General features: G+C 37.4%; 1 protein-coding gene across 2 annotated transcripts in view; it reads left to right on the forward strand.

Annotated features, from left to right (window-relative positions):
* The window catches only part of spock1 (SPARC (osteonectin), cwcv and kazal like domains proteoglycan 1), a 79,720-nt gene that overhangs the window by 25,525 nt on the left and 39,984 nt on the right, over positions 1 to 14,211 (forward strand). For both annotated transcript variants that reach the window (XM_086084508.1, XM_086084507.1), the window contains exon 3: positions 9,369 to 9,414. In XM_086084508.1, coding sequence (XP_085940634.1) covers positions 9,369 to 9,414 — 46 coding nt within the window. The remainder of the gene's footprint in view (positions 1 to 9,368; positions 9,415 to 14,211) is intronic.

A 14,211-nucleotide genomic window follows, 5' to 3' on the forward strand; every position in this document is an offset into this window, starting at 1 on the left:
TAGGTTCAGCCACTTCTTAAGCGATCAGCGATTAATGTTTGAGTTTGCCGCCCTCACTTATTATTTTTTTTACTGTCACTTCTGATCCAGATTCCAGATTTGCCTTTACAACTCATTTACTTCATTTTTTTCTACATCAGCAACATTTCCTTTTGTTTCAATGTCTCTGTCCCTGAGTAAGCATTTTTACCCCCATAGGAGGGTATGAAATTACCTCTAGAGGTGAATGCTTATGTGAGCTACTCTCTACTCACATTAATCTAATGCGACCAAACCTTCTACACCCTCTCATTCATCATCTTATTTTAACCTTATTGTAAAAAGAAAAGTTAAGATGAACATAGTTTAGCAGCATGACTAATAATATTTAGACCACAGCCCTTTATGGGTAGATAAAATGTATACTCATCTACATTTCTCTATTAACATGGCCACCAATTTGACAATGAAGCACAATGTCAGCTTCTGCAATATAGCAATACTTTTAATGATGGACCAGTAAAATGCTACAGTATAGTCTAAATGGGATTATAGCTGACCTAAGCATTTACTTCCCAAATATTTTCCAGAAACCCCCACACGCTGAGAATAGCCTATTTCTCCAAAGGCCAACCACCACCATTTTTAATTCTTGATTACTCTGTGGAATGTTTAGTTGACTTGGTTTGAATATTTTGCATGCATTTATTTGATTTGCCTCTAGTTTGGCCTTTACAGATAGGTACATACCTGTGTAAAGATGTACAAGCCAACACACATGCCGCTGGCCTGCTTTGAACATCATACTTGCGTCAGTCAGTCAGTAAACAGACAAGAAAAAGGTTAGCAAAAAATGTCAGATAAGAATAAAGCAAATGAAGACTAGTAGGTATAAAGGGAATTGAAGAGCAGATATGCATATGATTGGGCACGAAGAGATCGCAGGCACACTGAGGTAGGGGAAATGTGCACAAAATGAAAGTGGGGAGGGAAAAGGAGAATTAAACAGAGAAGACTAACACACTTGCGGAACAGAAAGCATATTTATCTCTTCATCCTCCTGAGCTCTTTCCTTGTTTCCCCAGTGGAGCAGTTGGATAAGAAAGTCTGTTTGATTGGCTTAACTCTTGGCCTGCAGCCATGGTGGCACGATCACAGTGGAATGCTCACAGGAGCGGAGGGATGCTGATAGATACGATCGTAAACAATTCCGAGTATACAAAGGAGTCGTACTCTATGTGCACAAATGTATGCTGCACTTTTTAAGGGAGAATTGAAATACAGAATCACTCTGAAATTCATCTACATTTATTCTTTATTTTATTTCAAATGTATCCATAAGGCAATTAAGAACGGATTGTCATTTGTAATGCTGACCTACAGTAAATTCTGAGAGGCAAGTATTCATACTGATTCCGACAGTTCCTGCTGGAACGCCTAGGAGGCATAGCGCGTCTACCAAATTCACAAATACGCTAAACTAGACTTGCCCCAACATGAAAATATAGATGTGCCTGTTTTTACGCCAAGCACATTGGCTCCAGTCTACCAAAATAGGAACCTGATTCTTTGTTTCTCCCTTCAACACACTTCCGGAAACTAACTAGAGCCTGTTTGATGTAGGATTTTCGAGGCCGATGTCGGAATCAGGGGCTAATAAAAAGACGGGTTGTCAGCATAAGGACTGTAGATACCGATTCATTGGTGATACGCTATAATCAGCCCAATTAATCAATCATTCTTTAAACGGGTAGTCAATCCCCATACATTCTTCACAATAATATGTTCAATGCAGCCCCACTCGTCTAAATACAGTATTCTGGTTAATATTGCGTTAGTGGAATATGAGTTAAGCAGCAAAATCCAGCAGTTTTCATCAATATCAGAAGGTGGCCATTTTGCCACTTGCTGTCGAGTGAAAATAGTTGCTCAAGTCTCAGGTAACAACCAATCACAGCTCAGCTTCAGAAAACAGATGAGCTGTGATTGGTCGTTGATGGGCCCTGAGCAACTCTGATGTCATCTTCAGCTGACAGCAAGTGGCAAAATGGCCGCCCCCTGAGATGGATAAAAAAAGATGCGGCATAGCTCATATTCCACAAATGTAATATTAGTCAGAATGTCATGTTTAAACTAGTGAGGTCACATATAACATATTATTTAGTGTTGTTCCAATACCGGTATCGGTAGAGGTCCGATACTGCATACAAACAGTGGTATCGGCAAGTACTAACATGTAACATGCCGATACTATTTCCGACGCTAATATAGGACTTTGGATGCAGCATGTGTTCACTGCATGCCAAGCCAAGATATACTATTGGCCCTTGAATGCTCTGAACCAATGGCAGGACAGCTTTTTCATGTTGAGAAAAAACAACAACTAGGTATCGGTACGGTATCGGAATCTGTATCGGGAGCCAAAAAAATGTAGCGGAACAACGCTAATATTATTGTCAAGAAATGTTTTAAGGTTGAGTTCCCCTTTAAAACTAACTCACGAAAAAAAACTAACTATTTATTATTTCCCATATCAATGTCATGTGTCTATCTCTATATATGATGATATTACATCACCTGCGACTGAGAAGGTAGATGGGGCCTAATTCTTTTCACTATCAGTGAAAGGAGACCGCAACAGCTTTATAGCAGCATTGCCAGAACTGGGACTGTTAACAGTGGCACCAGGAGCTGCAGAGTCAATTTATCATCTTCTGTCTTAAGGGCTACATACTTGGAAAGAGCTCACCTCGCAGATATGAAAATCAAGGACACTGGTCACACTCCACTAGCTAAGACACTATGTTTCTCTACAAGCGAGGGTAGCGGGTAACAGGTCTTTAGTTTGTCAAGTTCATCTCTTGACATGCAGTGTTTTTTTGTTTTTTCCTCCAGTTGATAACGCTGGCGGCAATTCCAGACTGACCTCAGAGCAGCCAGCAACATGGTACTCCTTATGCCTCTGGCAATAAGCCACCTTTTGGTTTTGCCACTTTTACACAGTGAGCTGGCATCCTAGAATCAGTCTTAGATGCACGATGGCAGCAGCTGTTGTGATGTATACAATATTTTGTGTCCGGACTGAAACTTGACACTCTTTACTCACCATCCCAACAGTCACCGATTGCACGTCGGTTCAACTCTGTTAAGGTTGTGTATTGGCAGTGTGATTTAATTCTCCCCATTATGCAATAGAGCAACTTGTAATAAGGCGGATACATCCTAAATTGATCAGGCTGTGTAAAGAGTGCTTCTGGATTTAAGATGTTATATGAAAATTCATGTGGAACATGAAATCACTTTCTTTAAGACAAGCAGAGATGCAGTGCTGTTGGATGTTTACGTTGTTTGCATTATGGGTTTGTTACTGCTGTATTATAGGGACTGGAATGTGAAAGTTTAAATTAGACTTAAATTATACTATTGGACCATATTAAAATGTCCTTGAGAATGCTTGCATGGTAAACACTTGCACACTTGAGACAGTTGCTTCCATATTAACAGAGTACGTATCTGTTGAAGGGTAGGACTTCGACTCTAATCCTTGGTTAAAATAAAAAACACAACTTTACGAATACCCCACATGACCTTATGCTGAGTTTGAGCACCAGCAAAAATGATAACTATGTGTAATGCCTTCAAAGTCACACTATTAAATGGCTGAGCAAAGTAATCTGCAAAGAATGTGACAATTAATGAGTTTCCACATTAAACACCCCTTATGAAAGATTATGATTATGTGTGGCATGATCTTATAAAACTTTTGAGTCCTGTCACCTCTAGCAGAGACTTTTATTTGACTTGTAAAGCGCTGTTGCACGTGACATGATTTGAAAGAAGAAAAAAAACGACTGCTCATACTGTGCATTGTAATTTTGTGGGATTTTACAGTATATCTTACTTTTGGAATCAAATTCAAGACTCAAAGGTTTTTATGTCAGTTCACTATAAGGCACAGAACATACAGATAATTGAAATGATATTTGTCTAGCACCACATTTTTGTAACTCAGCTTATGCTATGTATGTCGTCTCCACTTTGTGCAAAAGTCTTTTCTTTTTTCTTTTTATGCTTTTTAGTGGATGGGTTGCAGTCCAGGGGCAAGGGGAAGAGCAGGGAGGTAGTGTACATAGTTCAGCATCCTGACAGCCTGATTTATGAAGCTGTTTGTTGTGAAATAGGCCTGGGGCTCAGTACCTTCTTCCTGAAGAGGAGATTGAAGTGGGAGTGTGAGTGGCGACGGGTACTACCTGAACATCTGATGGCTCTGTGGATGTTGAAAATGTCCGTGAGGGAGGGCACAAATGGTATTGCTGGCTGTAATCACTATGCCTTGCAGAGTCTTTCGGCAGGAGCTAGTCCAGCTTTCATATCATACAGTGATGCATCTCCTCATGTCTTTGGCCCTTCTTGGTTAGCAGTGTGGTCTGGTCCTTTCTCTGTTCTTTTTGAATTGTTTGCTGCTCCGGAGTATAAATCGTAGCAGTCAAAATTATGAAGAAGCAATAAAAAGTTGCTTGGGAAATGTATTTTACAAAAACCGAGACTAAGAACAGTAGAGCTCAACTTATAGTCCAAAAAATACAGTAGTTATATTGTGTAGTTTATTCAATGAACTGTCTTGCCTTCCACTATGAACCCTTGTCATTTAAACTGAATACATCACTTGCTATTTATATAATTATAGTAAATCTTGACTTCTCACTTGAAGTCACACTTTGTCATTATGGCTTTACTAAACATATTACCGGGTACAAAAGTCAAAAGGTGATCATTACAAGAAACTTCAATATTTAATGAAACTGCAAAAAGTGATCATTACAAGAAACTTCAATATTTAATGAAACTGCACACTGTGTTGCAAAGGAGCTTGGGCCTAACCATGCAGTCAATTAGTCATAATTACAATAGAGACACTGCTAAATAAAATCAACCATGTAGAGTTTTACAACAGAGTCCTAATTTCAGATAACAGATGCTGTAATGCATTTTAAATAGAATTTTAATTGAAACACGGAGATGCATAACTACTTCCATTTATGTATTTACCAAAAATCATTACACAGATGAATTGAAACTTAAAATGAACATTTGTCAAAATGAGCTCCTTTATTGGCAGCAAACGTCTCTATCAAAGACTGGTTTAATAGGCTAGTTTTGTCCCTTTGTAGTCACTTTGAAGGGTTTGCATGACATTGAGGTTGTGTAGCGGCAAGTGAGATGGCCATTTAATGTTTTTGGGATGGGCACGTTGAAATATGAATAGGGGTCATGGGAAAGGAAAGGCCATCTTTAAGACTGGATATTTTTTAAAAGAACCTGCAAATGCCCAAGTAGAGACGTTGCAGAAACAGTAGTGGAAGAGATCAACGACATTGGGACTCATTTTCCTTATTATGTAATCATGTCCAGACTCCTCACAGATTGAATTATATGTTAATCACAAAATAACCCATTCCATATGATCAGAAAGTAGTTTCACATATACACGTTCAGTTGCGAAAAAAAGCAGAAGACAGAAATTAGGGATTTTGTCACGTACATTGTTGAGTGTATTTAACATATAGGTTACGTCAGAAAAAGTGGATTATTTTATTACTGGAATGACAACTAACTCTCATAATGCTAACCTTTATCCATGCTGTTAGGCAAATATGTATGCAATTTTAGCTAAAGTAAGGCAAGCTGTCCACTTCTTCGAGGTTATTAACTGAAAGTCTTTAGTTTATTTCCACTTCCACAGTTAGGTGGTGAGAGATTTTTGTATTGTGTAAGGATCACAGTTGTTTTTATGGCGGCCATTTTGTCATAATGTTTTTTGTTAGATTTTTCTGGATGTCCGGTTCTACTTGTATGATCTCACGAGATTGAAGGTTGCCAAGAACTATGTTTTTGCCACTACATCCATAGTTTCTCTGTACAAATCCTTATACAGCCAAATAAATTAGAAAATGTATAATACTGTAGCTAATATTTCCTGACTAGGGTTAAGACTAATGGGAATTTTGACCATTTTTGGCAAGATGGTGAATTTGAACTGGAGCATATGGGTTCCAGGAGGAAGATGATCAAAAACCAAAGCCTGTAGTCATACACATTCCAGCACAATCATCTGACCAATGACTCACATCCCATATGGATAACACCATCAGCATAGAAGGCGGCATAATTTCTCTGTCTTCTTCGCCATGTTTCGCTCCTCTTTCTTTGTCTTTGTGCTGCTCTCCTCTCTAAACCTCTACAATTACAGTTCAAATTGCATGTTACATAACATAAGGCCATAAGTGCAAATGTGTCTAATTCCAAGTCCTCTATGCTATTCTGCAACCTTCTGATTTATTATAAAATGAATCAATCAATCACTTGTCAAATGCAATACCCAGAATGAGTACTATATCAGACATCACATCCTCTGCCATTATCACTGACCTTTCTTTTTCTTTTCTCTCTCCCATCTATTCATCTGCAATCATTTAAAGGAAGCAGAGGTAAGTTGCTCCGTTATGTTAGTAATGTCGTAATGCATATGTATGTTGAAACATAGCAGGCCCTACAGTGTTTTCCCAGCACTTACTAAAATACATTGCAGTGGAGTTGGAGAGGTGTTGGTCATTTGAGCGCAAAGCAGATTCAGCTTCAACCATTAGAGTGAAATAGTTCAGCTTCAAAGCATTTTGCGTTAAGCATTTTTATGAAGGGTCATCAGCTGTCTGTCAGACGCACATTTTTCTAATCACGTAAATTCTCATATTAGTTCTTAATGGAGGGAACATTTATTTCGCTGTGCCTGACTTCAGCGGTTTGGATCATAACATTTGTGGGACGTGATGAGATTTACTGATCAGCTGCATTAACGAGGTCAGTCAACATTTGAAAGGGTGTTGAAGCCTGGCTCATTTGGTTTCTCTCATCCCAAAAGTTGTTGAATTTGTGGTGCAGAAAGGTAATACTTTCTCAGAGTTATAAAAACATTACTCAAATGCCAAGCTATAAAATCTGTGGACTTTACAATTAAAAAGTTTCCAACTCTTCCAACACATCTTAACAATTATTTTATTGCATCGTTGCATGCAGAAATCTTTCTCTGGTCAGTGTGTGTACCTTGTAAAGTATTCAAATAAAACCCTTAATGACACTAAAAATAACTTCGCTGAATCCACCATTTCCACTTGGCCACTGCACTGGAACAGTCAGTAATCTTGAACAACAGTCCTCTGAACATAAAACAATGCAAGTTTGCTAACGTCATGGTAACTTTGAGAAAATATGTTACTTTTAATCACAAAAGAGTCTCAAAGTGCTTCACAAGCCTCATTTTAACCCCAAACTATTTTTCAAGCAATGGAACCCCGATATAATGTATTCTTTTGTTCTGCTTCACTGTAAAAGCAATTATTATTTTGTAGTTAGGAATAAATAAATAAACACAAGAATAAAGTCAGACTCAAGACTTGTATGCATTTTGAAAATCCTCACTTTTTGTTGAAAGAGGGAAGGGCTCAGTTTAAACTCTAATCAAAAGATTTTCCTGACATCCTGTTTGATACGCATGAATAATTAATTGTGATTGTGGGTGAAGGATTTAAAACAAAGAAAAAAGAAATGAGGCTACCACTGAATGAGACTCAAAATAGGTTTCATCTCATTTACACTTTAGATTAATTTCATTGTCCTCTTGTTAGCGCTCTTTCCCTTATATGCAGATGAAGTTAGAGTTCTTACTTTCAAAATCAGGCAGGTTTTCTCTGTCTGATGCACTTTGTGTCACCAACATAGACTTGACGCACACCTCCGCTTCATCGTCTACTTTAGATGCAGACACCATCATGCGAGCGTGTATGGGCTGGTAAAGTTGTCTGAAACAGCTTCAGCCTGCTTCTAAGGCAAAATATTAAAAGTGTATATACACAAATGAGAAGGGAAAAAGAGTTTGTACTCTGTCCATCATATGACGATTATCAATCTCACCATTGAATGAACTGGAGTTTTATTTCATTTATCTGTTTTTGTCATCAAACACAGAAGTTTCTGACCTTCTTTAATTTTGAATCGAGGTTTTTGCTCTTCTCCCAGCGTACTAGTAGGCATGGACCTTTGTTTAACGGTAATAAAAAATATATCAATATTGTTGGTAGCGCTGTGCATTAAGACGCTTACTAGATTATTCAAGCGGGGGAGTGCCTCGAGTGCTTGTAGTTTGTATTGTAGCCTACTTATTTAAAAAAGAAAAAAGTGTACGTGTGAAGTCTGTTTTAAAAATAGCCCATCAGTGATTGGATACTCTGTCTTGCTAAGAAACATTAAAACAGAGGAAGAATAAACATTTATTTACTTAAAAACTTAACACGGTACATGTTTCTAAATGTACGAATTTTTCTTTATTTTGTTTAAAAACTAAATAGAATGTGTTTCATGAAAAAATGCTGTTTCCCCAAATATTTCAAATACGCACATTTTAAAGCTGTAATTTTAATTATTTGATATTGTTACTCGTATCGGCTCATGCCTATTCATACATTTTCCCTGGGTGTCTGTGAAAACTGCTCCTTGCTCTGCATATGACTGTTACAATAAAAATGCAAGTAAATTAATGTAAAATATTGGTATATTTATCCCCTTGAAAATCATGTATTGGGATACATGTGTATCGCGATACGTATCGTATCATGACCCCTGTGTCCTATCGTGAGGTTGTTGGCAATACCCAACCCTAGTGTGAACGCAGCCTAACACACCTGATTCGATGATCAGGATCATTATCAGGCTCCTACAGAGCTTGCTGATGAGCTTAAATATGAATCAGCTGTGTTGAATGTGGGAAACCTCTAAAACATGCAGGACTCAGGCCCTCAAGGACCGGCCTTTGACACCACTGCTTAAAGTTACCGTAAAGTAGAAAGGGCTCTCTTCAGGCTGCTACTGTTTACTTTTGTCACAATGTTGTTGTTTGGTCGAATGTGGTTTTTATCCATGCAAGGCGAATCACATGCAAAGTGTCCCCCACTACCCAAGAGTGTAATTGATTCAGGTGATTTGCTGAATCAATGTGGAATTGCGAGGGGAAGTTGCTGAATCAATACTGAATTGTGAGGGGAAGCATTACAATGCACTCATGAATTGATAGTTTTACCCTCCCCTAATTCTTGGCCAGGTTCTTCGTTGTGAGAATTGAATATTGTTTTTTGTTGTTTTTTCCCCTCATTATTTTACAGTAGCAAGAGACTCTGTAATCTTAACAATCTCTGTAGTTTCCAAACAAGCCCATCTTGGGCTATAGGATTCTGAAGTCTGCTTTAGGGGATGCACTGTTGGTTGGTTTGCAAAATTCTAGAGACATGTTCAACGCAATGTTCTGATAATTCAATTTCTCATCTTGTGTTTCCATTCAGGATGATTACTTCAGAAGCTGGGCTTCGGCCAGGTCTCTAGACCAAGGTGAGTTTTTCATATAAACTGAATTATAACTTTCTACATTTGTAGACACTTTCAAATATACTATATATTTTTTATTTTCAGTATACATTCTCAAATAAAAAAAGGCAGGTTTTACACAAGGATATATTGTGGCCTCATACAAAACATGGACACGGCCTGTACTATTATAGTCTGCACACAATAGAATGGAATAGCAATCTATATTATATATAAGTATAGTTTTTACATTTTATAGCGTGTTTAACACACTTCATATAAAAATAAATATGCAAGCCATTAATTTATCTGCATCCCACCAATCCACAATACACTGCAAACAAATGACAGTCAATATTTAAACATAAATTATTACAAAACTACATTTGTACTTTATTTGATTTATTTGGTCAATTGTATGTAATCTAGTGGCTAAATCCAAAAGGGATTATTTCAGGTTGTACAACCATTAAAACATGCTTACAAAAAATAAATAAATAAATCATGAACTGCTTATAACATGGTCAAAAGTATCTGTTTTTGCCATAAAACCAATACATCACTTAATTTAGCGCACTGTTAACATGTAATGTGTAGCATAACTTTATTTTCCTGAATAATGTTTATAAAAAAATAGCACACATCTATGATCAGGCAATGGTTTATTTGTTTTAAGCAAGAGCAAGTTTGTGTTAGTCAACAAATGCACATTTACTGTCCTTGATTTGAATTGAACATGGCTTAAATGAAATTTACAATTCTGCCCAACTATATACACAGCTTCACTATTCCTCAATGCCTTTCAAGTTCTTGAAGTTTAATTGTGACTTTGTGATCAGTATGTTTATTTAGCACCAAATGTAATGTCAATCTAGTACATGACTATGTAATTATGCTATTAAAAAAAAAAACTCCCGTCTTGAAGTATGCGTGCATGTGCGCTTGTGCGTGCCTGCACCAAAAGCTGATTCAGTTATGTGGTGCTTACAGGCTTTCAATTGCAACACAGTCAAGTCTGCTATATCAATCACACTGAAGTGTGTAATGCTCTTAGACCTCGAGTAACTCTTGACTAAACTCACTTATTTCAAACACTTGCTCATTCTCTGTGACACACCCACACATGACAGGACTGATTGGATTGCACCTCTTTGAGCGGCAGAACGAAGCTTGGTTGGTGTGAATCTTCAACACAAACGCGGAAAGACGTGTGCATATTTACATTTATCTGGGCCAGCTTCTTTCAAATGAGGTGCCTAATAAGAATATTCTTAAATCACTGTAAATTGTGGATAGAGGATTCTTGGGGAAACTAAAGACAAAAATAAACCTGATGTTATTTTATTGCCAGGGACCAAGAATGTAATCACATACCAAAACTTCCGACCAACCATTGGCAGGTGATACCAAAATAACATGTTGAAGATGGTTCGTTGCATAATTTGAATTAAATTATATTATTTTTACCACATTGATATGAGATGCAATTATTCGTTCAAACCCATTTTTACCAAAGGCTCGAGGCCAGGATCCAACAACCTGTCCAATGCAATCTTTGTTGTAATTATTTTGACTATGAATTATAAATTGCCATTATGGGAATTACAATTTCTGCTATATTACTGTGTTTTGATTATTTTTTAAATAATTTCATGGGTCGCTTGAAAGCTTTTTTTATATATACTGTAAGATTTGTACTTAGAGTGGGACTTTACAATATCAGAAAAAGCAAACACTTTTGTCATATTTGTTAAAACTATCGTAAGATCTATGAAAAACTCAGCCCTCTCTGGCCCCATTGTGTGCCTCTAATAACGCTACAACGTTGATAACTATAGCTATAATGCTGCAAGTTTGTTAGTTATTCATTATGATAGTACAGTACATTATCTAGTTTTTACTTACCTGTGAAGAAGATATGACAAACATGGATTTGTGCAATCTTGCAAGCAATTTTAACACTGCAAACTCCCCTTTTAATTTTGAACGTTAACTTTTGATGCTTTCAAAAAGGTAAAATGAATCATATATCTAGCAAATCTACATTGTTAGATGCAAGTATGAAAAATTATAAAAAATAATTGTGTCCTTTAATTTTTCACCATTGAGTATTTTGAGTACCCTTAGCAAATGAGAGGCCTCATTCACTACCTATGAGGAGCCTACATCCAGTGAAACATCAAAAAGATGGATGTCGTTTGGTCAACAACCAAACAGTTTTACAAGGGGAAAATATTTATTGGCGGCTTGTGATGTGTTGCCCGTGTGACAACTACAATTTCATTTCTTACGTAGTAGAAATCCAAAGTACCATTTTTGCTGAGAGGATAAAGCAAAATTCTATACCAACGCGCAGAAAGAAATGTTCAATCTTGTTTGATTTTTCCATTCTGCTGCAGCACTACAATGGCTCCCTTGCTGCATTGCTGCTATGACCGCTCTGTTATTGGCACTCTCACAATTCCACCATGCAGTTACTCTCATGCAAACAGTCCTCTGGAGAGTAATGGACAGGAGAACTATTAGACAGCAACTGAATAAAGGAAATCAATCTGACAATTTGGGAACAATTGGTGCATTTCGGGGCCTGCATTGCTTCTCGTGAAGTTAATTTTCACCCAGCTGGTGTGGGACAAATTTTCCTGCCAACCCACAGCCGTTGAGAGCATAAAAGTCTTTGTGATACAAGGCACAATTTGGAAAATGTTGGCGTCCTTGTGTTCAACAGAGCCAAACCTGTAAAAAATGTTGGTAAATGGTATGCAAATAAACCGGTAAATCAAGGAATCTGCTTCTTTTTGCTGTGTAGCAGCTGAAATTACTGGGTCCTGTTCACAATCTACAGTGAATATAAAAAGTCTACACATCCCTGTTCAAATGCCAGGTTTTTCTGATGTAAAAAATGAGGCCAAGATAAATCAATTTCAAAACCTTTTCAACCGTTAATGTATCTTTTGCCTGTACAACTTATTAAAACATGTTCCAAGAGGGCAATTAAAAATAAACAACAAAAATTATGTTGTTGCACAAGTGTGCCCACTCTCTTATAAATGGGATGTGGCTGTGTTCAGAATGAACCACATCACATTCAAACACCTGCCACTATTTAAAGAGCCAATTACTAACCCCAAATACATTAGAGCAGTTGTAGCAGGACTTTTTTTTTTTTCATTGAAAACTGAAGCTCAAATCTCACATTGCCACATTTGCAAAGTTAAGGCAGAAAATGTAGCATCTATAAAGCAACTTTAAGCTTTGCTTCATTTCATAGCAAACTGATTATTGAAGCCATTTTTCCGTGTCCTGGATAACAACGATGTTATCTTTAGAAATGCAACCGCATCCACTCTCACCGCTCTAGATTCAACTCATCATTCTGCACTCCGTTGTGTTTATATGTGCCCGCGCGAGGTCAAATTATATAATTCAAATTAAAATGTCAAGTGTGACCACGACACTTGGCGGCAGGTCAATACACCTTAAAGGATACTGGTATCAGTCACCGCCTGTTGATCTGAGTTTGACTAATGAATCACTTGTCGCCCTTGGAGACTAATCAGTAGCTGCAAGGTTGATGGAGGAAAATCCAGTCCCTTGATGAATTACTCGGTGATTAATGCATCTCGGTAAAATCTAATGAATGAAATCAGTGGACTTGTAGGTGGAACTGAATTGTAAGCAGTCGCATCCCCTGTTGGTAAATGAAGCGTTCTTAATTGTTCTTAACTTACTTGGTAATTTTCAAACAAAACAGCTTCTTCAAAAACTTGGGGAAAAAAATAATACCATCTATTAGGGCTGCTCGATTATGAAGAAAATATTAATCACGATTATTTTGGTGATAATTTAAATCACGATTAGGACGATCATTTATTTTTTTGGTACAAAACAAGAAAATGTTTAAATGTAAAAAATAATAACACAAATGAAATTCTTTGAAACACTATAATTATGCAAGTTCCTTTTGGATTAAATTTGTTATTTTAAAATTACAAAAATGTGCAAATGTATACATTTAAACACACTCAAAAATTTGTATCAATAATCTTTTCATTTTTTTCGATTATGCTGATTTTGTTATCTTTGGAATGTTATAATTGAATTTGTAATTGAATTTTGATTAATTGCACAGCCCTACCACCCATGTGTCTCTAGCCTTACTAAAGAAAGTCCAGTTCTCCTTTCATCTTATATATAAGGGGAAAGGTGGACTTGGTCATTACCATGATAAAGTGCCTTAAGTGTTATTATTAAAATCAATCAGTCATCATGAAAATGTAGCAGAATAATTAAACCCTTTGGTCTTTCAATAATCCATCCATCAACCCAAATTCTTTCACTTATCCGTGATTGGGTTACAAAGTCACTTGCTTCACTTCCCCCCAGGCACTTCTCCATCTCTTCTCCTTGGTAATTATTGTGTATTCTGGATCGTCCCCGGGGCCTCCTCCTTGTGTGACATACCCCTTCACTAGTGAATCATGTAGGAGGCATCCTAATCGGATGCCCGAGCCACCTCATCTGACTTGACTCAATGCGGGGGAGCTCTACTCTGAGCTCTTCCTGGATGACTGAGCTTCTCCACTGTATCTCCAAGGGAGAGCCCGGGCACCCAATGGAGGAAATTCATTTTGGGCATTGTAGCCGTGATCTCGTTTTTTTGGTCATGACCGACAGCTCGTGACCATAGCTAAGGATAAGACCGCAACCGGTAAATTGAAAAATTGGGAGATCGACCGGTAAATTGAGAGTTCACCAATCGGCTCAGCTCTTTCTTCACATCGACAAATCGATGCAGATTTCGCATCACTGCGGACACTT

Source organism: Leptonotus elevatus, chromosome 9, assembly GCF_054856555.1.
Source record: "Leptonotus elevatus isolate MCC_2025b chromosome 9, RoL_Lele_1.0, whole genome shotgun sequence".
Lineage (NCBI taxonomy): Eukaryota > Metazoa > Chordata > Actinopteri > Syngnathiformes > Syngnathidae > Leptonotus > Leptonotus elevatus.